The sequence below is a fragment of the Aulostomus chinensis genome, chromosome 24 (assembly GCF_037954235.1).
Source record: "Aulostomus chinensis isolate RoL2024-O1b breed Wild chromosome 24, RoL_Achi_v1.0, whole genome shotgun sequence".
NCBI lineage: Eukaryota > Metazoa > Chordata > Actinopteri > Syngnathiformes > Aulostomidae > Aulostomus > Aulostomus chinensis.
This window is the reverse complement of record NC_141343.1, coordinates 6,761,811-6,788,784: the sequence shown is the minus strand read 5'-3', so window position 1 is coordinate 6,788,784 and position 26,974 is coordinate 6,761,811. Positions and strand designations below refer to the sequence as shown.

The 26,974-nt window shown below is 44.9% G+C and overlaps 1 protein-coding gene across 3 annotated transcripts; it reads right to left on the bottom strand.

Moving 5' to 3' along the window:
• Positions 1 to 772: 772 nt before the first annotated feature.
• Positions 773 to 24,319, bottom strand: tesk1b (testis associated actin remodelling kinase 1b). Of its 3 annotated transcripts, none has more exons than XM_086197596.1 (10): positions 24,047 to 24,319; positions 22,793 to 23,405; positions 12,047 to 12,168; positions 11,855 to 11,903; positions 11,058 to 11,204; positions 9,537 to 9,619; positions 4,700 to 4,790; positions 4,123 to 4,206; positions 2,991 to 3,077; positions 773 to 2,762 (listed from the first exon to the last, which is right to left on the bottom strand). In XM_086197596.1, exons 2-10 carry the CDS (start codon positions 22,985 to 22,987, stop codon positions 1,554 to 1,556), a joined length of 2,067 nt encoding a protein of 688 aa, XP_086053722.1. In that variant the 5' UTR covers positions 22,988 to 23,405; positions 24,047 to 24,319; the 3' UTR covers positions 773 to 1,553. The 3 variants fall into 3 exon arrangements, with proteins under 3 accessions (XP_086053722.1, XP_086053723.1, XP_086053724.1); XM_086197597.1 differs by lacking the exon at positions 24,047 to 24,319 and adding an exon at positions 23,581 to 23,941; XM_086197598.1 differs by lacking the exons at positions 22,793 to 23,405; positions 24,047 to 24,319 and adding an exon at positions 17,379 to 17,682.
• Between the last annotated feature and the right edge of the window lie 2,655 nt (positions 24,320 to 26,974).

Below are 26,974 nucleotides of genomic sequence, written 5' to 3'. Positions count from 1 at the left end.
AAATAAAAACAACAACAAAAAAACGATAAATGAAAAGCGGCGATTGTTGGTGTTACAATAAACTGCTGAACTTAAATGAAGAATTCCTACTTCTTGTCTCCGCTGTTTGGGTTTGTGTGTGTCACCAATAACTGCTGACAATGGACACCTCCCAGTGCATTATCAGGGTTCTTCCACGGTCACTTGACAAAATATAGAAACATTAATTAATGCCGACAAGCATTTTGTATCCGGAAACATTCACCTCGTTCAGGAGCCAAAACTCTGTCTCCATGGTGACGCCCATGGCTCTGACTAATAACTGGAAGGTTAATTCGTCCCGTAAGGTTCTTCTACAATAATAATTAAAAAAAAATACTCCAGTAAATAGGACGGGCCTTCCATATGACTTGGTTTCGGTGCTTCCTACATTTTATAGCAAACCCCATCGTTTGTTTGTTGTTGTTGTTGTTGTTTTTTACAATTAAATATTCTAAGAAAATTTGAATAGCAATAAAAAGAGGCGTGTCCTATATTCACCAAGCATCTACACTGATGAGGAGTCCCGAGGTCACGTGACATCCAGAGAGAACATTGAGGATTTTAGGGGAGACAGAGATTTGACCAAGTTATTTTACTTACCGTTCTCCTTCTCAAAGCAGGCCGAGTGACCTCCACCTTCAGCCTCCATATTTCTCTATTGGGTTTTTCATATTTTCGGTTTTGATAAATATTCCAAATACTGACAATGCAGGGAAAGTAAACACAAAGGGAACGTAACTGCATACCGTCTTTTTATTCAATGCTGTCTTTAAATAATAAGAATCTGTACATCTCTTAAGCAGGTCTTCGACCGTTCATTCTCAAAAAGTAATAAAGATATCAATAGCTTCTTTAATAACATCACTAATACAGCTGAAGTGCTTAACCAGGCAACCCAGAGGGCCAACAGAGATCATACAGCAACGAAAAGTCATGAGAGGAGTGAAGGGCATCCACACACACGCACACACACACACGCACACGCACACCTCGACAGTGTACCATACACCTCTTTTATAATTAAGACATTAAAGCAAAAAAAAAAAAAGCCTGTTCATTCAAAACAGCACCAAACATAAAAAAATAACTGCAACATTAATCCTAAACATTCCTCGTTTTAGCATCAGTCAAAAATAATCTTTACACCTGTGGATAAACTAACTGGGACCCAAACTGGAGTGTTTTACATGCTGGAACCATCAGTCACGGAAACAGGTGAGGCTGCAGTCTACCCTCAGCCCAGCAGAGGGCGACATGCTCCCGCAAAGACACCAGTTCTTTTAATACAGATTCTGTCCCCTCAGTCTGGAGTGTGTTTTCAGTAAGACTCTCTACCCACCACCACCCCGCCCCCCCGCCCCCACACTCCTCCCTGCAGCCTCCCTCTGCACCAAAGAGTGGGTCTGGGAAAAGGAGTAGGGTATTGCTGCATTAAAGTATGTGCAAATTTAAGAAGACCCACTTATTTCCCAGGGCAAAGCTTTAGGGTGCAGTTTTTACCCGCTCAGAGAACCCAGTGTCTTAGTCTGGATTTATGTCTGCGCCCCCGGCAAAGCCAGTCCCGGTTCTAGGCTGGTGGTGGTGGTTGTAGCTGTCGGAGAAGGGGACAACCCCTTGGGTCCTGGACAAAGCAGCCCATGGGAGGCTGCGTGGTCCCCGTTGAGGTTCTTGTAGGGATTTCTCCGCGGGGGAGCTCTGAGACACACTGATGGGAAACGAAAACCGGCCAGGCAACAACCAGGACAGGAGATGACCTCCTCCTGGTCCAGAGACTGACCGCTACCAGAACCGAACGGGGAAGAACCGGGGTTACTGGTAGGGGAGTGGTAGCCATTGTTGTTGGTGGCAGTGGCAGCGTCGCTCCATCCCAGGGGTCTGTTCACAACCACTTTATTGTTGTCCAAATGAGAAAGGGGAGGTAGGCACGTGGGCCCGTTGGAGATGGCCGACCCCCAGCCATTGGAGAAGGGAGGAGGGGAGGGTTGAAGGGGCGTCGAGGAGTGGGAGGGAGAAGGGGAGAGTTTATAAGGAGATGAAGTGCTGTCTTGGGTGTCTGGGGAGCTGGTGCAGTCCATAGGCTCTTCCTCCTCGTCGCCTTCCTCTTCCTCCTTCTCTTGGTCCTGCAAGTCTAGCGACAGCGGTTCAAGAGACAGAGGAAGACCTGAATCGCTCTCCTCCTTCGCCTCCTGTTCTCCCAAAAGCCTCTCCTCTTCGCATTCGCTGTTCATCTCACCGTTGACAGTGTCTATCTCAGTTGGGGTCTCCTCCTCGGTGAGCAGAGTGCTGGGCGCTGTGGTGAGGTGAGGAGGAGGTGTACACGGCAGTGAGTGGCAGCGGCGGTGCCTCCTGGGGAGGTTGCCGCCATCAGCTTCAGAGGGGTCATCACAGGAGTCTGGTGGAGGGGGTAGTGTGAAAGTCAGGGAAATCACCGACTTGCTAGGAGTGTCAAACAGCTTGATCTTTCCGCCTTTGAGGTCTTCTCTCTGAGAGAACGGGTTGACCCGAGTGGGAGGGGTCAAATTAACAGAAGGGGGCGTGTCCTGGGGATGGAGCATGTCAGATTTGCTGCGTGAGAGGCGGGGATCTGATGGGAGACCCAGGGAGCGCCTACGCAAAGGCCCTACTGTTGGTGAAACAACTTTAAGGTTGGCTGTCGGTTGATCCCGGCGCTTCCTCTCAGCTTGCCTCCTCTCGAGCTCTGCTACAATCTGGGAGAAGGATGGGCGGAGCTTCGCGCTCATCTAGAAATAAAGAAAGGCATCGAGAGATGAAGTCCACTGGAGGCCCGACTCTGATGCTGCAGTTGCAATCACACGGCATCTAAAGACTTGCAGGAATCGCGAAAAACTAATATTCCGCAAAGACAAGAACAGTGAAGTAAACCCAGAGAGAAACATAAATCCAGGACTGTGTGTGTGTGTGTGTGTGTGTGTGTGTGAGTGAGAGTGAGAGAGATGAGTGTTTCTTACATTACAGCAGGCGATAGCCAGTTCCAGGAATTCTGCAGGACAATCTCCAACCATCTGCTGAAAGGCCTCCACATCCAGACCAAAATCCTGCATGAAAGCAAATCAAAAACTATGACAATCTATCCTGAAGTAACCACGACAACTACAAGTAAGAGGTTTTTTCTTTCTTTTTTTTTTTAATTTCATTTGAAGGAGTTTTCTTTTGTTTTGTTTTGTTTTTTTCAAACGTGGTAAAAGAAAGCCACATTTTTGCCCCCGATCCAGGTGACAAAGCTGGAATTTGAAAAGACAGGATACCGATTGTAAGTCAGCCCCAAGGGTTCTAGAGGTTCTGGTTCGCTCGGAAAAGACAACCCTTAAATAAATCAGTATCTCAGCGACCATCGGGTCTTTATTTATGACCTGGGACTCCATGGACACTGCCACTGTTAGCACATCGGAGGAATCTGAGATGAAGCAGAGGAAAGATATCCTACTTTCGCCTCGCATATTTCTGGATTAGACGGTAGATGAGCCCATGGCACTCACAGAAGGAGTCCGTTCGGTAACTCCATGACTAGAAGCGGAGCACAGAGATACTGTGAAACATTTTCTGAGGGTGGGACCAAGATTTCTTTCTGGACCCATGGGCGTGCGTCCGTAGGGCTTGAAAAGGCTAAACGCAGGAGCTGATAAAACTTTGAAAAGGGGTTGCACAATGGGGTAAAAATCTTATGCAGGGATACAAATATTTTTCAGTGCTTTTAGAAATTTCGTCACGACACTGAGCCTCATCCCCGTCTCAGATGATAATTTGAGGTCTTGAGCTGAAACGTCTTGAGACGGATATTCTAGCGAGCTGGTACAACTGGGGGGGGGGGGGGGGGGTCATGTGACATATATGGTTGGGCAACAAAATCGTGTCATTTCTTCTTGCCACCAGGTGGCGCTATGACTCATCTGACCCAGAAATGAACAAACTCTTCGTACGCCCCTCCTCCAAGTTTAGTGACAACCAGTCTCAAACATGTTTTGTGTATTCCTGTTGACAAACACCAGTGAGAACCTCCCTGGTGAAGGGGACACGGAACAACACGCCAGACCAGCAGGATCTCGAAGGAACGTGACAGCGAACGGGACGAGTCATCGGTACCTCAGTGCGTGGCAGGATGTCAGGGTCGGCCTGTATTCTTGCAATAACCTCACACAGGATGATACCAAACGCAAACACGTCCACCTGCAAAACGGACGACAAGAAGTACAGATCAAAGCGAGCCAGAATAGAAGCCGACACACCGGAGCGCACGTCTAACTCTCCTAATCTATTCTGGTGCACGCACTGTTAATTGGTCACATGCGTTTCTACTCTTTTGTTCGAGCAGTTCTTTAATCGGATTCCTGTATGCTTGACATGCAGGTCTGAAAAAAAAATGCGTCAGTCATTATTTATTTAAGAGCTTTTAAAAACACTAATGTGCCACATTCAGGATCCGGATTATATTCTGATCCCAATCCTGCTGCGTAACAATATTAGAAAAATAAAAACCATACACATAATCACTCGTACAACCTCGCCACGCCACCAGGATTTCCACCTAAGCTGCACAGAAGTGACTTGGGCCAAAAGGTGCAGCTCTTACGCAACGACATTCCTGTATAACCTCCCTTTGAAACACCAGCTTTCATCCCACCCACGGTGGACTCTGAACTCCTGCAACGTCACTGGGTACCTTCTCATTATACACCTCTCCCCTCAGCACTTCAGGAGCCATCCAGTAGGGGGAGCCCACCACAGCCAGAGGCTCCTGGTCGTCTTCCTCACTGCACAGAAGGAAAGAAAGAAAATGATTATTGATGGTTTTCTAGTCGCACTGTGAAAAGATTTATTTCCTAAAGTCTATTGCAAACATTTTTTTGGCAAAAAAAAATTTAAATATAGCAAAGCGGATACTTATTGATAACAGGAAATCTATTATTGAAGAAAATGGATAATCAACTGAATGATTCCAAATGAATAAATTCCCTGAAACCATCAGATTATTCTAGGATTTTATGACATTTTTATTTATTTTTTTTGTCCCTTGCTGAAAACAACCTATGATGTAAGCTCATTTAATATTACATTGTCTGAACTACCTAAAAGACAAGACGTGCCATCGGAAGGATTTCCTTTTGCTAGATTGTTATTGTTGACCGGGTCTAAATAAGTTTATTTTTAAAAGAAGACAAGACAGAAGGAAGGAAGAGCAAGGCAGGGAGGAGAGAGAGAGGTGGACGAGTTTGATGTTTGAAAAAAACTACTTGAAGTTTTTGCAAATGACAGTTTGAGTGGAAAGCGCACACATACAAATATATTCCGCCTCATTTTCCACTCAGAGTAAATGAACGTGTCATGAACCTGGTCGGATTGACGGAGTGAAAGCAGGCGGGTCTTCACTTCCTCTGCGTCTCAGAAACCACCATGTTTGTCAGTTATGTGGTGATATTCTTGCGCAAGTTTAGCCGAATAAAAGGGAAGGAAGACGAGAATGTGCAAGGACAACGTGCCTGCGCGCGCACACACACACACTTCCTCCCTGTGCTATTTCCATCGGCTACTGTGGGCTATGATACGGCAAAAAATAAAAACGAGGAAGTGACGGAGGCGGGAGAGATGAAGGCAGACGCTCCTTCCAATGTAAACACAGTTTGGAGAAGTGGAGTGGCTGAAAACAGAGAATACGAGGAAGGTATAAAAGATGAGAGAGAGTTAAAAGACGGGAGAGTAAATTACAAGAGGAGCAGGAGAGGCAGGCAGGACGACTGGAATAGTTTGACCTTATTTGGAGTGCTTTTCCTAAACCCCCCCCCCCCCTCCATCATCCATCTTTCCCTTCCCTCCGTGCCACAAGCACAGTGGTAGCACTCCAACACACACAGGCATTCTTGAAGTGTTGTCAACACGTTCCGTCCTCCGTTAGGATACACTGGTGTTGAACTAAAATGAAAGACAAACACGCTCGCCGAGATACAAGCGAGCAGCTGCCATTGACAGAGAAGCCTGAGCAAACACCGGCTTTGTGCTCGATAGCAGCTGGTATGCAAGAAGTACACAATCATAAACACACTCATGGTCAGGTCACTGCGTGCGCTCACCTCGGCTCCACGCATCTGAGCTCAAATACTTCCTCTGAATGGATTTTTCTGTGTTCCGACTACATTTGTCACAAATGCCTGCTTTTAAAACTACAGTAATGTGTACCAGGGGTGGGTACAGTTAATCGATGATCGATAAATTGAGAGTTTATCGATCAAAGGGGGTTGTGTAATTTCACTTGGTTGGAGCAGTGAGCCGAGGCGGCACGGTGGTGCAATGGTCAGCACTGTTGCCTCACAGCAAGAAGGTTCCGGGTTCGAGCCCCGGCTGGAGCACAGGATCTTTCTGTGTGAGTCTCCATGTTCTCCCTGTTCCTGTGTGGGTTCTCTCTGGTACTCCAGCTTCCTCCCACAGTCCAAAGACATCAAGAGGGGACGAGGCTGATTGATACTCTAAATTGACTGTAGGTGTGGCTGTGAGTGTGAATGGTCAGCCCTGCGATGGACTGGCGACCCATCCAGGCCTCTCTCCTGAAGGCTGCTGGGATAGGCTCCAGCTCCCCTGTGACCCTTAACAGGATAAACAGTAGAAAATGGATGGATGGAGCAGTGAGCTGTTCCACCATCAGGGGGTGATATTTAGCCAGTTTTATCATAGAAGAAGAAGAAAGGGAAGCACTCTGCTACCCATTAGCTGCTGCTGCTAACGTAATCATGAGGAGGCTACGACGGAGCTTGATGTGGGACCATTTTGGACAGAAAAATGACGAAGTTCATTGAAAACACTACAAGTGCAACACCACAACGACCCTGACAATGCACCGTCCCTGGCTAACGTGCTACTCGTTAGCATCCCTTCAGTGTTAGCACCAAGGAGCTGCGATGCTAAGCAGGCAGAGAAAATTACTTAAAGGAACTGAATAAATATTCAACTGAGGAAGAACACGCTCTTTCATATTTTCTTCTGCTTTCTTTCATACAAAATTACCTCAACCTGGGTTTTCAAATACCATCAATTTAAAACTCCACAGCAATCAGGACACAGGCTTTTTTAAGCAACAACAACTAGTACTTTGTTCTGTTTTTTTTACAGTGTACTTTCTATGACTTAAATCAAAAACAGGCTTTAGTTTTTATACACAACGCACTTGAGCATTTGTTGCTACTCGCTAGAATGAAGATGCCGAAGACGCCCGCCAGCTGTTAGAGGACACCTTTCACATTCACTTATTAAAAAGAAGAGTTGGGAACACCTGACGGTGGAGAAACAGCAGCTTATATTCAATTCTATTGATTTTACTTGTGCGTTTTTGAATAAATCAATGTCTGGAGTCCGTACTTCATTCATTTATTCATTTTAATTGAGTAAATGAACTGAATCTGAACTTCTACAGTAAGGGATGTGTTTGGATTTTGTCTCATAAAAAAGATAAAAAACAAAACAAGTTTTTTTTTTAGCATTAAAAATGTATACACACACACACACACACACACACACACACACACACACACGGAGACAGCTGTCCCGTCTCAGTCGGTCAGCGTTGTGTGTTTACTAAATGACGGCCGACAGATAGAGAGGGAGGGTGGCTGACATGAACACACACTCTTCTTGGTAGAAGCCACATAGGCAGTGGACTAATTAGTAGGCCACCACGCTGCTATCAGCAAAGTAGGAAACATATTGTTGGGTTTAAAAAAAACAAAACAACCAGACGAAAAATGCCAGAGGTGAAAGCTGTTCCCAGTCTGACCTCGAACATGAGTGTGTAACTAGAGAGAGTACACACACACACACACACACACACACAAGCCTCTAACACTCTTCAACCAGCTCCTACATTCGTCCGAATCTCGGTTTTTCACTGCAACATGACCTTTTATGGACATGGAGATGTGGCGTCACGACCATACCAAAAAAAAGAAAAGAAAGAGAAAAGATGGTTATGTTTATTTAAATACAATGTATTTAACCTACGGAAATTTATTCAAATTTGGCACCAATGTCCACTGGGACTGGAGACCCAAGCGTCCACTGGGACTCACTCGCTGTTTTCAGAATCGAAGACCTACGCATTACCAAAGCAGATAATGTGAAAGCGAGCTTTCTCCCCTGGGGGCTGTAGCCAGCAACAGGAGGCGTAGTCTAGAGGCGCATCCTGATAACGTGTCACACGTTATGCTAGGCGTGTCCAATGACGTATAGCCCATGCTGCATGACGTATAACCTGCGCCTTGTTGCAAAGGAAGCCGCGTTCCGTCATCCTCCTGGCCAGACATTCCAAAAAAAGGCCCATCTTTCCCCGTTCTTGAAATGTTCCGGTGAAGGACATCCTCTCCACAGAGGCCAAGCATCTCCCCAGTTGGCCATCTTCCAAAATGTTCCATGTATCTTGAACTTGGAACTCGCAGGTGAAGTTTTTCTGGTCTCTCCCTTGCGTGCTGGTGTTGTCAGTCCCACTGGATAGGGTCCGTCATCACCACGCTCCGACCGCCCCCCACAAAGTGTGAACACAACATGCATCCCGGCAAAAACAGGGGTTTAGATAAACTGAAAAGATCTGGCGGTCAAAGGCCGAGGTCACTGTCACCTGACATGGACACACATCCTGACCCGCTGTCAATGCAACTTCTCCCAAAATACCTTGAGCTCATTCATTTAAATTGGACACAAACGTCCACTGGGACTTGAAGATGAACTGAAAAGTGTTCGGTGGTCAGAGGTCACGGTCGCCTCATGGTCTCGCGTCTGTTCTCACACACATGAACGTTTGGGGGTGGGGGGTTGTTTTTTTTCCCTTCCAAATTTGCCACAAATGTCCACTAGGAATCCTGGATGAACTTAGAAGACTTGAGAGGTCATACAAATGCTATGAAATATTTCTAGTGGAATGAGAAAACTGATACCACCATCACACATGCGTGTCACCTACGGCTCCACATTTAACACACACACACGAGAAGTAACTCAGAGTTGTTAAGTCAAACTGAAGGGAACAACACGAGGAAGCGTTTTTCCCTTCAACACGTCGGGTTTAAAAGTAAGTTACATTTCCTCCTTGCCACTTTTGACAATAATCACGTGTAGTTTGATCATTTTGAGGGTTGCGTATTTCAGTGTCCATGTTTTCAACGATCTACAAGCAGCTGATGTGAGACGCGGGAACGTCGCCGCGTGAGGAAGAGGAAGAGACGAAAAGCCAGAACATCAGAGTGGAAGCTATGTGGTGTGTCATGATTAAATATTGACACCGTTCCTATGAGTCAAGTTCGTCTGTCCTCGCATCTTCCTCCTTTTTAATACAGGAGTTAGAAGTGATTGGGGGGGGCCTGCAAACTTTGGAACCTAAACTGTTCCTTTAAGGTGGTGCCATCTGATAGACAGAGAGGAAGGAGATGCTCGCGAGATACGTGAAGTAGAAATAAGAGAGAGGAGCGGAAGAATGCTGTTAGTGAGTGATTTATCTAATCTAAATTGATGAATGGACAAACCTGTAATCTGGGATTTTCTCCGCCAAGCCAAAGTCTCCCACCACAGCCGAGCACACCCCACCTTCCCAGCGAACCAGGCAGTTCTATACACACACACACACACACACACACACAGGGGGGGGGGGGGGGGGGGGGGGGGGGTTTCAGAGGTCACACAATCACTTCACTGTTAAATTGATCCGACTTTCCAGGGATTTCTAGCGCTGGAGGTCTTCAGCTCTTATGAGTAGAAGCTGGAATCCTGCTGACAGCCACATTCAAGCTTCCACACTAAAAAGATTTCATCATGTCATTGTACTGGCTGACAGAATCACCTCTTATCTCACATCTGTACTGCTGGTGGCCAACAGTTTCCAGCATGTCATCATTTATGTGTTTGGATGGTTGGAACTGATTTCTAAGGCTTATTTGGCAATGGCTGTCCTCTTTGTGGACTCCTGTACCGTCACCCGCAATATTGATCATATGACACCGGGGTTTTATCTTAGAAATGACAACTGGATCTATACAAGAACCACATAAACAGGTTAAGCTTGAGTGGAACGCGTTCCATCAAATAACCTGCTTTATATTTGTTATCGAAATTCATAAGCAACCAGAGTCTGACGGAAAACACACTTAACATTAAATATTGTCCAAAAAGCGTATTTCGGCTTTCAGATACTCATAAATAGGTGTCTTGAGGTCACAAACAGGTTTTCCCCTTCTTGTGTCACTTCCAGGATACAGACAGTGTTAGCCCACATATATTTAGCTTGCAGCTAATAGCAATTTATGGCTAACTACAGCCACAAAATAGCAAAGCGGCCCAAAAAAAGTCCAGTACAACCTCTAAAGTGAATCGTAAGGTATAACCCACAACTTCCTAAATCCAGCCATATGCTCAGGAATCCACAAACACTCTGATTTGAACTAAACTTAATCAGTGCTCAAGCTAGCGGAAGAAGTTGAGCCACCTAGCTTGCGCACATTTATTGTATTTCCAAACTGGAAATTTGATAGCCAGGATGCTCTTAGTATTCTGGATTATATTGAACTATAGACTTGGGGGTCTTTAAAGTATCATTTTTGGACAGTTTTGCCTTTTGTGAGCCATTAGGTACAACTAGCCTCAAGCTAAATATACGTAGCTAGCTCTTTTTGAACTCTGGAGTCACGAAGAAGTGATGCGGGGGAAGAAAACATGAATTTGTGACTACTTGAAAGGCAAAATACAATTTTTGGGTGAAACTTCACGATAATAATCTAAATTTCAGAGTGAATTAGGGTTTAAAATAGGTTAAGAAACCAACAACAAATACAGAACTTCAGATACGTTGATTCTAAAACATTCTGTGGCCTCTTTTCCACTCTATGAACCACTTGTTGCTCACTCAGCATGTGCATTTTCCCTTCTTTTCATACTGCAGTGGAGCATCCATATATTAAGTGATCGGAGTTGCATGAATCCCTTGGGAGGACCAGGCTGATGCGCTTGTACTGTATGTGGGCACTGATGCGAGTGTGTTTGCGCGTTGTCACCTTGGAGGTGAGGTCCCTGTGGAAGATGCCCTTGCTGTGCAGGTACTGGAGTCCCTGAGCGATGTCCAGAGCCAGGTTGAGACGCACGCTCCACGACAGGTAGACGTCACTGTCCAACAGCTGCTCCAAGTTACCGCCGTTGATGTACTGGATCAACAAAAAACACAACAACAGGATTTCTTTCGGAGTCGCTGAAAACACGCAACCCGTTTTGGAAATGGATAAATAACTGATCGGTTTGAGAAACAGGAAGTAGGCCTGGAGGAGGATCTAACTTTTAATTACTTATGATAATATGAGCAAACTAATTAAAAACAGACTAAATGAGTCACTGAAGTTCAGCATAGGAAGAGTCTGGTTCTCCCATCACGACGGCATGATGAAAGGTGACACAAATACACCCAGAGAACAAAATCCCTCCCTTTATCCCCTTGTCTTTTCACTGTTGAGCTGCTCAGTTACCATGGCAACATCAGGTCACGCTATGACAGATAAGACAGGTAAAATGTCATGAACTGCTCGACCTCTGAAACTGAGTTGACTCAGATGTAGATGCCTTTAAATAACAACAAAACCAAACAAGATTTTTAGATTTTTTTTTTTTTAAGAAATATTTGTTTTTGAGCAGGAATTTCTGACAGGATCTTACACGTTGTTCATACTTCAAAAGTGTAAAGCCATAAAGATTTAAATGCTTCCTGTGTAATAAACCCCAGAATGTAGGTGTTTAGCACAATTATAATGATCTTTCTTGCTAAATACTTTTTGCAAAATGTGCGTGAACATTAGAATCTGACCTCTGTAAGAGCGTGGAGCTGCCCCTCATGAACACACACTCCTATAAACCTGCAGCAAAAGAACAAACATTTTATTCATAAAGATGATGACAACACACACACACACACACACACACACACACACACACACACACACAAAACACATGCAGTATTTCTACATGCGCGACGCCTACGACACGTTCCTAGGGTTACCTGAGTATGTTGGGGTGGGAGAGACGGTTCATGAGCTGGACCTCCCTGAGCATGTTGGCTCGGTTACTGGCCAGAATGTTCATCTTTAGAGCCATAACCTGGCCGGACACACGGTGCTGCACCTAAAAAACACAAAACCAAATTTGCATCATTTATTGTGACCTACTCAGACAAATATGAGATATAAAACTTAATAGGGTCTTCGCCTGAGGTACCTTCTGGCTCAGGCCCTAAATATGCAAAACATGCCCGCCGAACAACTGGAGTCAACAACAAAACTCAGACGCGGTGCTGAGTCATCCCAGCTGCATTTGGAAACCAGCCAGACAAAAACACTAGCAGGTCAGTTGGGTTTCTCCATTTGTTTTGGCTGCTTCTCTGGCTCAACCTGCTGCTGCTGCGGCAGCGGCATTGGCTCTGTCTGACATGGTAACCATGGCAACGGGACATGCTTCTCCTCGAGCTACGTTTTGGGCGCATATTTGCTCGGGGAGTAGTTTGACTGCCAAAGACATAAATGTGAGAGGCAGACGTACGAGAAGCTGTGAGTCAAACAGACGGACAAGTCGGTGGTGTGTGTGTGTGTGTGTGTGTGTGTGTGTGTGTGTGTGTCTGGATGTGTAGGTTTACATCAGTTCTAGTGTGTGAAACTCTAGATTGTGTGTAGATGTAAGTGTTACTGTGAAAATAAGTGAGAAGGCAATGTTTCTCACCGCTTTGTGCTCATCTTTTGCCTTTATATTACACACACATATATGTATTACACACACATATATGTATGTATGTATGTGTTTATACACATACATACACATAGATACATATAGGTGTGTGTAACGAGACTATCAATCCACCAAAGCTGCCTGAGGTGAAGCCGGAGAGAATCTCAATAACATTCACTTGTAAAGCATGAGTTGTGCAGCTGTGGGTACATGTACATATACGTGTGTGTGTGTGTGTGTGTGTGCACGTGGCCCATTAAACAACATAATCCATCAGTTACTTAATTTTGCAAAGAAAATACTGAAAAACCTGATGAGGACCATCTATTTTCAGAGCAGCAAGAATGCTCCCAAGAACTGCAATTCAAGAGTATGTCAATTTGTACTCCAACTTTTGATACTTACATTCTACTTTAAGTAGTAAGTTGAGTTTAATTCTACCAGGGTACTATTCTGTTTGAGTATTTCTACTTTTACTTGCATGAAAGAATCACATCCATCATTGCATTTGGTAGGATAATTGTTACATTAATAGAGATTTTCTAAAGTGGAGACACATTTGGCAGATTCAAACTCACTGGAAGACTCAGACACCATTTCAGCTGACAACATTTCACCTGAGTCAGTAATAAAGTTGATGTTTTCAATCGTGTCTTCATCAGAGACACCAGAATGTAACAGAAGGAGGAGAAGAAGAGAGCGAGAGGAAGTGCAGTCACAGGGCTGCAGTTGAGTGTGACACTGGCCTGGATATCAGCTGAAGTCTGGATCAGAGTGGCGAAGGCAAAACCACAAAGCCCATTAGCGACTAGACTAGGGTGCAGTGAGTAATGCTATTAACACACACACACACACACACACACACACACACACACACACACACACGACATCTTAACAGCCAGTCAATGAGTCAAATCTCTGCTGCACCGAGTTCATCCTCCACTCATCCAATAGAAGACTTGAGCCTGTGGCCAAGCGCTGCTGCTGCACACATGCATGAATACACACGGGTAGTTCTCACACACACACACACACACACACACACACACACACAATTATGTACAATAGTTGCATCTTCTAGCGGAGAAGGTTGAGCTGTGATTAAAACCAAGCAAGAGTTTCACACGTCTTGCGAACATGAAAAGCAGCTCCGTGGATTCGATCACACCTGTGTGCCGTTCCAGTTCTCACTTACTTGAAGACATTCGAACAGGTTATCCTGAGACTAGACAAGCCACACACACACACACACAGTACGTGAGTCGAGTGCTGATGTAGCAGCTCCAAAATGTTGCCACTCTGACAACAAAACCCAGCACCAATAATCATTATGCACCAAGATTGTCTGACTCACTCTTAAGCTCCACTGTAATTGGAGCATTTTCTCCTGCTCAGGTGTGTCGGTGTGTGTGTCTGTTTTTCACTCTGCATGCTTCTACATGTTTTTCTCCGAGTACTCCACAGGTCATCTTCATGGACTTGCCACTGGAATGCCGGTGTCCACGCCTACAGAAAAAAAACAAAAACAAAACCACACGATGTGGAGCAATCGCAGCAGACAGACTTCTGGCTGGTATGCACGTGCATAGACACGCCCTTCATCAAGTCTGCTAAAGTGCTGCTGTCAGCAGACGAAAGGTCACAGGCATCTCTCGCTCTGAGCAGCCAACATGTGCAGCGACGTCTGTCATTAGCTGGAGGCCCGATGAGGCAGACTGATGCACAGCCAGACGCAGGAGAGGTTGTGTCAAGGCTGCAGAACCTCACAAGGGCAAAGACGAAGGATTAGACCTTCAAAAGGGATTCTCAGTTTGAAAATACTAAGACTTTCCAGGACGCAGAAAAAGCAAGTTATTGGAAATTATATTGCAATTTTATAAAGTACTGGAGGTCCAAGTTTAAAGTCCTTCTATGAACTTCTGGGGAAATGCGCATATTTGCCATCCTCCACAGAGCCAGACAAGAAGATACATACCCTTCTCTCCTTTGTATGTGCTTGAGAGACCCACACAGACCAGCTGACTGCTAGTTAGCTTAGCACAATGAATAGTAGTGAATGGGAAGTGTTAGCATAGCTCCTTCAAAAGACAAATAGATGGGTTCAAGATCTTTGTCATTCCACAAGTAATCCTGCTCATCCTCTTAAACAACTGGTTATCAGTAGTAGCAGCAGTTGATCTTCTACTCTTCAATTAGCGGTTTTTGTTTGTCAGCTAGCGAACACTTCCCATCCACTATCATTCATTGCGCTAAGCTAACTAGCAGTCAGACGTACCTGCATGCATACAACTTGTCTGGCTCTGGGGAAGATGGCAAAAGTGTATTTCTCCCTCCCAAAAGTTGACATAAGCTATGCCTTAACTTCTGAATAAACTGCAACTACAAATAAATGGTTAGTCACAAGAAATAAATCTTTGCCAGTTTTCCTGTCTTAGGACTTGATAAAGATCATGGAACTGTGAGGTTATTGTGGCATGTATCTTGCAGCTTTATAAGCTCGCTGCTGGGCATGAAACAGCTTGTTCATTGTTAAATCAAATGACATGAAAACATTATGTGCTGTTGAATCAGAGCAATCACTTGAAGCAGTGCAGGAGAGGTCCACAAGCTTTATATTGTGAAGTATGAAGGAGTGCAAGTCAAGTCCCTGAGGGGGCGAACTCCAAGTTGAGAAAATTACTTCCCCCTCAAATAATGAGACCTAAGCTGCCGCCGCCACAGGCTCTGCTTTTAGTTATAGTGTGAAGAAGCACAAAAAAAACATCAGAGTGACAACGCATGAGACTGAAAACGAGGCATTCAGCCGTGACGAGCTCATCAGCGAGCAAGCAGGGAGGTCCCACTCTGTGTGGTCGAGCAGGGCTCAGGAACACAACCTGATCCAGTCCAGGTAGCCGCCACCTCAGGTAGTTACATAAGAGCACCAAAGCTCCTCCTCCTCTTCTTCTACAAACACAAGTTAAGCTAGAACAAGTTCACGTTATAAATGTCGTGGATATTTGCAGAGACACAGCTCTAATATCAGCAGCTGTCAGTGAGAAGAGCTGGTCCAACAGTAACTGAGCCGGCACCCATAGATAGAGGCACATAGATGCCGCGTTCGGATTCGTTGGATGCGTCTCTGTAGTTGCCATCTTGCTTTAATGCCTCCAGACTGGCAGATGTGCGACTTTTGTGCTGCTTTTGGAATTTCGTAAAAACAGAAATTAAAAACACAACAACTATATTCACAGGTAAAAAGTTGTTTTTTTACATTATCTGTAACTAGACAGCCACTCAACCTCTGAGCCCCTTGACTTAGCAACATGTTGAATTGTAATCAATTTTAGATTGTAACATAATCCTTGTAAGCTAACATCAAGTCAAGTGACTACCCTGATACCAATTTAGGCTAATGCTAGATTAATAATAGGGAATTTTTTAAAAAAAGTTCACATTTTTGTACACTGAGACGCTGATATTTGTCGAACTGTGAACTATTTTGATTTATTTCATACTTAACACAGTGACACAGACACTTAAGAGTTACATGATAGTTCCTTATATGCAGTAAGAAAAATTTCCTACAAAGAATAGTTTTTTTTTTAAACCTTTATTAACACAAAAATATTGCTGTTATCTGAGAAAGAGAGTTTTGGTAGGAAAACCCAAGATATTATTAATACACATTTAGCATTTGTAATCAAACAAAAAGCTTGAAAATTGTTCAAAAATTCATCTGATTACATGGATTTTAGTTGTGGCGAGAGCTCCAGTCTTATACAGCATCGATGCTCTTGGAGACTTGGATACTTCCTGACCAACATGGCGGCCACATTGATGTGTGGCTCTAATGAATAGCAGCAACCACCTAGGGGTATAGATACACACGCACCAACGTTGACGCTAGCTTGTGAGCTAACCCCTTACCGAGTTACAAGTAAAAACACAAGAAGTTGGTTTGTTTCTTGAGGAATTGTAGCATTTACTTTTGTAGCATGTTTAGCTTGTGTTGACGCTACTGCACTTGGTGAACTGAAAACCTATTTGATTTAGAAAAACAGCTACGCTACCTCTGCGCTATGCCAACGTGGCTAAACTAGAAACGCAGCTACATGTAATGCCAAAGTGACAAATTCATGAACGGCATTTCTCTCAAGCACACGCTAGCTAAAAGTAAATACAGCCAACATGATGAGCTATTCTTTCAAATGACTTGCATACACACACACACACACACACACACACACACACACACACACACACACAAAAATGTGAAATTAAATGGCCAAAGGGCATACAATACACTGGCGAACGCCCTTAACATCTGTTGATGTGTTGAACAGGGTCGCCATGGCAGCTGCGTGACGGCACCATGCCATCACTAGCAGGGAATGGTTGAGCAATGTGTCAACTAATAAACCTCAAACTTCCATCTGATTATTGATGGACCACTCCTGGTCCCACCTTGGTTAGGCAAATTACAGTGACACCAATATATAAGGAGGCATACTGGCGAGACAAAGCAGTCTGCTCCTTCGTGTCACATCCACATACTACGAAGGGTCAAAACAGGTTCATTCTAAAGTAAAACAACAACGAAAACACGCTGACGTGAAGCAGCACAGGCTCACCTGATGTATATCTTGCCTTTCACTACTCGCAAATTGGGGATTTGAGCTCACTAAGAGTTTTTGTTGGTGTTGTATTACTGCTTTGAGACTCCAGACATCAGATAGAGCTAGCTACGCAGACCTAGCTTGAAGGTACCAGCTAGCACCGGGAAACAACTGCCACTTCAACAACAAAACTGTCGAAAAAGTCTGTTGAAAAACTGAAATTTATCATTTGGTAAAACACGTCATTTAAAAAAAAAATTAACAAACATACTGTGTACTTTAAAAATGCTTTTTTGGACAGTTTAGGGTATTTTTTAGCCATTTGTCTCAATTAGCTTCATGTTAAAATTACATCACTCCGAGTTTCTGACTTCTAAAGTCACAAATTAGGAATACAATGGGGGGAAGAAAAAAAAAAAAGCTTTCATGGGTTCAAGATGCCTTTTTGTGAGAGCTTCATTAGCAAAATACACCGTCTAGGTGAAGTATCCCTTCAATGTCTGATAGCCTGGAGCGTCGCTTTATAAATTATGTGCAACGCTGAGATATGTGGGTGGGGGCAGAGATCTGAGAGCCAGATATCACACAACCAGGGTGAGAAAAGTCTAAAAAAGCTTTGATTACATGTTTTGTGTGTGTCTGTGCGTAACTAATGAACCAACATGTTTAAGCATGACGGTTCAAACTTACCACAAAAATATGTCCCTGTATCTTTATTTCTAAATACACTGTGAGATGTGTTTACCTTGCAGGGGAGTGGCCTTCCTTGAGGTTTAGCTAGCGGGCAAAATGTTGACTGGAGGAAACACTCATTGTGCGTTAATATAAACACACATACGCACGCGCGGGGGAGTAAAGGAATATATGAACAGCTAATTGTGCAACACTTTCTCAGCACTTGTATTTTAACTCCTGGTTCAGTTGAAATGATTAAAAGTCAAAAACATGGCGGTTCATGTAAGGACACGCTCAGCATTCTTGCAGCAGCGCAAGACAGAAGAGGAAGCAGACGACCTGCACTTAAGAGGAGCAGCAGAGAAGAAGAAGAGAAGAGAGGAATCACAAAAAGGGGTGGAAAAACACAAAAGCTGCTGATGTTCATGTCTGCACTGGCTCACCTAAACACCTCCATCCCACCCAAACACACACGCCTTCCTAATCCTGCACACTGGAGCTGATCACACAGGTGACAACCAATGATGGATAACATCAGCACTTGACAATATCAATGACAGCAAAGGAGGAAATCACATCAGCACTTCCCGAAAGGGGGGGGGGGGGGGGGGGGGGTCGAAGCTGTTTCATCTCTTGCAGTTTCTGGCTTGAGGTCAAACTGAAACCTAAAAGAAAAAACAAATGTGACCAAGATGCTCTCTCGCTGTAACAACCGAATCAAAAGCAGAGAAGCAATGGCAACATGGGCTGCACCTTGCAAGAGCTGCCATTTTTGTAGTCATCACACGTAGCAGTATTCAGTGCTTCAATCCTTGGTTTGAGCGACAGAAATATGTAAAATTACTAAAGTTGCCCATCGTGATTCCATATGCAATGACAGATTTGTGTCGAGTCCTCGTTGTGACAGCAGATTTTATCTGTAACCACACACACACACACACACACACACATACACACACACACACGTAGCGGCACCGCAGCAGTGTTTGGCAACCCATTTCCTTCACTTTACTGCTCTGTCACAGGCAGCTGACTAAGACACACACACACACACACACTAATGCTTCATCCCTTCTGGAGGATGTCAGTTTTAAATCACCTCTTTCTGTAATTGCTCTCCATCGTTTTATTATCACATCTCTTGTGGGTGTTACACAACCACACAAACACACACACACAATACATGAGGGAGGTGTGTATGTGGGTGTTTTAAACCTGAACTTTTCCAAAACAATGAAGAAAAGTCCATTTTTGCTTTATGATTCATTTACATGATGATAGCTGCTCAATATTACATGACTGCTTGTTTTATTTATTTTTTTAAGCTTGTATCATTGTAAGCTTAAGGCTAACATTCACCTGCAGTACTCTGGCAAGTTCTACGCAAATATACACGTGTAAAGTCCATACAGGACATCAATGAAATAGTTAACTGAGGTACACGCGCTCATTTAGTTAGATGAGAGGGTCGACGCGTGTGGTAAATCGGACGCTACATCCAGCAGACGTTAGCTTAGCTTAGCATAAACTCTGTGGTAGGGAAACACTCAGCAATTCCAAGCAAGTACAAGTGAAACAATCAAATATAAAAGTAAGTGATTTGTTCATTTTAAAGACCCCCCCCCAACAAAATCTGTAATATCAGCAAGCAGGATTTTATAAAACTAAGTATGCAACAATGATCAAGAGCTAATCAGCAAATATATGAAGCTAACGTTACAAATCTAACTGAGCTGCATAATTTGTCATGTTAAGTTGCTGGGCCCTCGTGGGTTCGACAGGTCCCCAAACTCACACACACACGAGAGTTTTGTTGTGTTTCTTTTTCCATGCCGTGCTGATGATTTTCTCAATCCTTTGGCAAACAAACTTACAAGATTTCCATGTCTCATGTAAATGACAACAAAGACAGCGACTTAGAACCAAATGGGATACGAAGCTGTTCTGTGTTTGCTTGTTCTTAGTTAGACGGCTGGGACATGTTAGCGGGATCAGGAGGACTACAGCAGGAGAGAGACGCCGAGCTCCACAGCTCAAACAGATTCAACCGTCCAGAAGCAGAGAATCTCTCCCTGAATGGGTTAATTAGCTCTGAGCCTTCAGGTTTTTAGTGGGGAGCCTGGAGATTTTTGCTCAACCCAAACTTGCAGCGCGCACACACACACACACACCAGGAAGCCGTCCTTTGAAGAATATTAAAGAAAGATGAAAAACAACACCTGAAAGATGTGTCTTGACATATGTGCCCCCTTCTTTTCTCACTTTTTTCTCCTGCCCCCCTCCTCAGATTGCGCACGCACACACACACACACACACACACACACGTAGTGAATGGCTGCCTGTCGCGAGCCTCCATTGATCTGCACCGAGGACCGAAGCACACCCGGCAGGAGGCTAGAGCCTTTTCAGCTGTGTGCAGGACATCGTTTCTACAGTCTGCCTGCGGTTTACGCATTCTAATGTCCATGGAAGTTCGTAGGAAGAGGTTTTCCTGCACAAGTTCAACTAAACGACAGCAAGCAAATGTATAAAGATGACTTATAGCTGCGGCAACACTTTAGCACTTATATGGCGCTACGGCAAAGGGCAAAGCCATCAAAACCCAAGTGGCAACTAGACAAGTGAACAGTAAAACAGGTGACATTTGCATTCTCATTGGCTCGTCAAAGGTCAAAGCTGAGGGAGGAGGGGCTTCACATGGTCAGAAGAGTGAGTTTAGTCAAAATAACACATACACACACACACACACACACACACACACACACACACACACACACACACACACGCACGGAAGTCAGATCACGGGTTAAAATCCACTTCCACTTAGCATATGTTAGCAATGAAAGCTGCCATGGAAAAGATCAGAAAAATCCCAGGGAAAGAGGGACAGGTAATTGAACTCAATGCTGGTTCGGCTCCGGCAAACAAATATTACACAGAGTTCCTTGATAAATGGCAATTAAAAACAATTAAAATGGTTTGTTTCTCCCTCAGCTTGCTAGTTATTTTCATTACGCGGCATGTAATATCTGTTTGAAGCGGCTAATTATTCTTTAAGCGAGACAATTATGCGTGTTTGAAACTAGTGATTGTGAAATTCAGAGCCGACATCCAACTTTTTTCCTTCAGTGGAAGCCTATATTTAAATCATGTAGTCCTAGTTTTTAACTGGGCAATTCCTATAGTATTTTTATTCGAGCAGTTGCTCTCCATTTTGGTTTATTCAGATATGAAACCAAACTCCCAGCACATCCATGTACGGCTGCACCTGTAGGTGGGGCTAAGGGTGAGTGAGTGTGTGTGTGTGTGTGTGTGTGTGTGCGTGCGTGGGGAGGCATTCATTATCACCACGTGCTTTGCCAAAAATCTCTAGTTTCAGTTTCTGCATTCATTAATTTGATTTATCTGTTCACTTTGCAAACCTTGTGTACATAAAAATTCTCTTTTATTTACTTTAAAAATAAAATAAAATCTTTTTTCGTCAAGAGCCATTTGGCCCGTAACCATGCCGAGATGATTTTTAGCACAGGAGAATGATGGGGGGGGGGAGTAATCATAAAATAAACCATTTGAAGACTTTTAAACTTTTCTAACAACCGTCTTTGAGGGAAAATACAATCAAAAACAGAACCTTGCGCGTCAAACTGTAAATGTCGGCCGTCATTCTTGACATCATCGAGTCAAATATCGGCGGATACGTCAGTGCATCCTGACGTCAAACCCCATTGCATTTCTTTAGCGTTTTCCTTGTTGCACTCACTGCCAAATTTAAAAACAACAACAACACAACAACAAAAAAAACATCGCAAAGGTGCACAAGTTAAGACTTAAAGTCCAAATATGAATCCATGGACTTAGATACGCAGGATGGAGTGTTTTAGGAGGGGGGAGGAGCCACAGCTTCATCAGCGGCTTGGCATCTGACCAGGCTGTTCATCATCATCATCATCTAACCTCCCTGCAACCACTTCTTCACTCCAAGAGGTCACTCTGGTGTCTACAATGCCTTCAAGATAAAGTTCAGGGCATACATACTCAGCTTCAGTCGATCATTTGTGGATCTGAGATCATTTCTATTTGGGGAAAAAAAACTAGGAAATCAAGTCAAATGCGAAATCATGACATTTCAAGATCCTCCAATTCATAATGGATTCGTGAAATTGTTTAAGTACGTAAAGGCACGGCAGCGTCCTCGCATTCCAAGGCTGATCCTTGACGAGACCTCCCCAGAAATTAGCCTGCATCTTCAGTGGGCTGCAGGGCGACTGGGAGGATGAAGGCTACCAGTCTGAGCTGGAGAGAGGAGTAGAGTTACCTCCTCCACGTGTGGCAGATCTACCTGTCCTAGTCTGAACCTGGATCAGCTTACACACCAAAAAAAACACACAGTGTCCAGTTTAATAAACATGTGGGTCACTGGAAACACGTGTGGAGCAAAAAAACGATTAACAAACAGACGTCCAGCCGGTGTCTCTACTAGTTGGGGTTAGGATGCATTGGTTGCCATGGATACCACTCTAACAGCTCACTAAGGGCTCCTTCATTAAATGGTCTCACATGCATCAATTTTTTTTAAACCCTCAGCTTAGTCTTACAGGCAAGAAGCCCCTTTTTTTGGTAACCTGCATCTACACATAAGAGGCTGTAAGACTGAATTGAGGGCTATAAAAATGGAAAGAACACATTTCACACACACACACACACACACACACACACACACACACACACACACACACACACACACTTCCTCTAACCTTAAAAACTTCAGAGAAGAAGCCAGCTCCGATCTTCTCGCAGCTGAAGTCATCGAGGCGAGCCAGGCTGGACACCGCGCTCCGCAGGGCCCGGTAGGAAGACGGTCGGATCCGGTTGGTACCGTGGACGCTGTGCATGGGAGGCTCTGCCTCTCTGTCCTGCTCCGGCTCGACTCTCTCCGTCTCCATCTCCATCTCGGACACCCGGGGAGGAGGGGGGGGGGGGGGGTGACGTAGGAAACTGTGCGCAGTTTTTAGAATCTGTTTACATGTCCGCTGCCAGACCGCATAAACGCTGAAGGTGATTTAAATCCCGCTGTTTAGATTCCCGCACAGGTGCGTTTAGAAAAGTGCGCTGCTGCAGCAGAAGCGCATCCTGCGGTGTCAGCGTGCAGTTGGGGTGAAGTCCCTCATGCTGAGCGCCAGAAGGAGGCTGTGTCGGTTTCAACTGCGCACACCGCCGCCGCCGCCGCCGCCTTGGCAGTCGTGGTTTCCTTCAACTTCGCTCCTCCTGCGGGGGGAGCGACGGAGGCTCTCCTCCTGCTTCCACCAATTGAATCCCGGGTTTCCAGTGCGCACTAAGTTGCCTCACCGGAGCTGCAGCCTGTTAGAACTGGAGAGGGGGCGGAAATATGCTCGTTAGAGTCATGGAGTGCGTGCACGCGCGCGCATGAGGCTACTAAAAAAATGAAATAAAAAAAAAGAAAAGAAAAAAAATTGCGATTGTGTCAAATGTGGTTGATTTGTGTCCTGACGTGACGGGAGTACATAGAGGCGTCATTCCTCACCGGCGGGCGGTGATAAGGAGGTCAAGTCCCGATCCAGAGGCATCGAGGCCACCGAGCGCGAGGCGTCCTGAGCTCCGGCTGATCAGCAACGACGCGCCGTTTGTCGTCTTATCTGCTCGCGGCTGATAAGAACCAGGGATGCGGGGAGAGATCGGCTCTCATTGTTCACGCATGCACTTTGCACACAAGCGTCCTTTAGAACTGATCTCTCACACACACGCGCGCGCGCGTCACACTAATGCTCGTACCGGCGCACATGTCGCCCGCAGGAGCCTCCGGATGCACTGCCGCGCGTGCTGCGGCCGGACTGCGGATTGGTAAATTATAGATGCCAAAACAGTTTGTTGAGCTCGCGGATCGAAGTCCCGCACCGGATACGCACGCGAGCGTAGCGTGGTTTAGAGTGGGGGGGAAAAAAAAGAAAAAAAAAGCTGACGCAGAGAAGGAGCAGGAGAAGGCGACTTACCTGCCCGGCCTCGTCTTCCTCCAAAACCTAAATAAATAAATAAAAATAAAGAGCCTCCCTCCGCACGCGCCTCCGGTGTCCTCTGCTGAGCCGCGAGTCCCGGATCAGCCTCGGTGTCCGGTTACCGAGCTTTAGTTTATAATTAATCACGTCTGTGCGCCTGCCGCCTTCACGCGCTCGTCCGCTCCTCGGTTTCGGTTTACGTCCCCACCACCGCCGGCAGCACCGGCGACTACACCGCCGCTCCTCGCGCGCTACGACCGCCCCGGTAGCCGAGGAGCGCTGACTTTTGCTGCGCTTTATCGGAGGCGGGGAGGCGGGGCGGGCACTCACGTGATCACGGCCCCAAAAAAATAAAAGAAGAAGAGGAGGGGGAAAAAAAAGGAAAGCTCACCTGTGGGGGCGCTTGAACCGCCCACCTCTCACCTTTAAGCCTGATGACAGGATCGTTTCTAGATATGTTACAGTCAAACACAAGAGTAGTCTGCAAATAGGGGTCAAAGGTCAGCCAGGGGCTTCACTTCTTCATGCAAAATATCACTTTACATTTGCTTTTTAAAAAAAACGAAGTTATGTTTTTTTTTGTCTTTCCAAGGTTTTATTGTGGTTTTGCTTTAATTTCCGTGTTCAAACGCTCTCTGTTAACGTCTCTGCCGTGGGGTCGTTTTATTCTACAAAAACTGACGAGGGAACGAAGTTAATTGCTGTCGTCCTTACTGGACTCATCCAGAGGTCAAACTGTGTCACTGTGCCTCGGTGACCTTTAACCCCTGGGAGTCTGGAATGGACCGAGGGGCTGAAAGGGTTAGTGGGAGCAGAACAAAAAGATAAGAACCTCATATTTACTCAATAGTTGGTGATTTAAATCAACTTTTCTTTCTTTTTTACACTTGCATGCTGATATTTTAACTGCTGTGCATCGTAAACACGACTGTGCATTATTATTATTATTAGTAGTAGTAGTAGTGGTAGTAGTGGTAGTAGTAGTAGTAGTAGTGGTAGTGGTAGTGGCAGTAGTAGTAGTAGTAGTGGTAGTAGTAGTAGTAGTAGTAGTGGTAGTAGTAGTGGTAGTAGTAGTAGTAGTAGCACAAGTCAACCTCCTCCAGTAAAAAGATCAGTGTCAATCATATGTGATCAGCGTCTGCTTTGAGGGGGCGGGGCTTGGAGCAGGATTTGTGACATCACCAACAGATTCTGCTTAAATACTGACCACAAAGTAAGTCGAGAACCTAAGAGAAAGAACCTCTCAGAAATGGTGTTTTCTCTTTTATTGGTTTATCCAGACTTTCCTCTGCCTCGTTCCGTCGTCTCAGTCAAGCGCGAAGCTTCATCGGGACACGATGACGGAGATCAACGTTTGACCGCAACAACTTAACAAAGCAGAGAAAAGCGGGTGCGGGGGCATTTGGATCTTCTTTTTTGTTTTTAAAGAAACGTGCAGCACAAAGATGTGTGGAAAGTGAAGCCTGAGTGCAGAATAAAAGAAATAAAGAGAAGTGTTGTGTGATGCAATGAAAGTGCGAAGGAGACCTTTCAAACAACATGAGGGGATTTTGATGCTGAGGCTCACAAAGCAGCTGCAGACTTTGCCCTGATAAGTGTGTGTGTGTGTGTGTGTGTGTGTGTGTGTGTGTGGTGGGGGGTCACAAGGGAATTGCAAAATTAAGTTGCGACAGGATTTTTTTTTTTTTATGTATAAAGAGGAAGCATCTTTGCAAAACACACTTTCCTTTTTTTTTCCATATTTCTCTAAAACTTCAGGAACTTTGGTCAAAAATGGGTCAGTAAATAAATGTAAATAAATAAGCGAAAACTGCTGAGCCTGATTGTGATTAAACACCGAAATCTATGAAAACCTGCTGAGTGGACGGATAAACGGTCATGCAAAAAAACAAACAAAAACAAAAACAAACACACACACACACACACAAGGGGTCCCATTATGAGAATTTGCCTTTTTAAAAGTGCACTATCAGAGCAGTCTCACACATCCCGGCGACCGAACGCCGCCGACACACGTCCAGCCAAAGGTGTGTGTGTGTGTGTGTGTGTGTGTGTGTGTGTGAGAGAGTCCCACAGCCACCATTACGTCCGCCTGAACACGTCTCAGTTTACCAGCTTTGTACCGAGGCTAAATAAAGTCTCTCCAATGTCGCCGGTGATAAAACGATTTATTATTTAGAGCTGCTGATCACTAATTCATCAAACTGGATGTTCTGGCTGTGCAAGCATTCGTGCATGGGGGGGGGGGGGTGTTGACCCCTGCTGACCTCTTTGTCTCCAGGTTACTTTATAACTTAGTTGAGCTGTAAACTTGTGGACACACACTTGTCTTTAAACAGATCGCTCAAATACCCGAAATATCTGCGTGAAGGGCAAACAACGCTACTCTCAAGTCTCAGCGGAGACGACGAACTCACGGTGCTTTAACCTCAGGAAAAAAGAAATCTCTCGCTGGTGTTCAGTTTTCTAGCTTTTCGTGGGGTGTTTTCAGGTTCTCTGTCCATCCTGTTCTCATTAATTTCAGGTCCAAGTGGACTTTTGTGCCAAATGTCTTCAGATTTCCCACTGGGACTCAAGGACGAATGATTGTTGTTCAAAGGTCAGGGTCACTTGAATGCCCCATTTCAAGACAGCCTTGTGGAAATCTCAATATATTTTGCTCCAACGTCCACTGGGACTCGTGGATGGACAATGGAAATTTGGACCACGTCACCTCTCAGGAGGAAGAGGGAGTCCTCATGATTTCTCTGGGAAGCCTTGACAGGATTTCCCTGACACAAACATCCAGTGGGACTCAGGGATGAACTGAGATGATTCTGGTAGTCAAAGGTCAAGGGTCACTGTTACATCACAAGAACAGGGTAACTTCAGACCCCCTTGGGGGGAATTTCTTAAAATTCGGCACAAAGATCCACTGGAAGATGA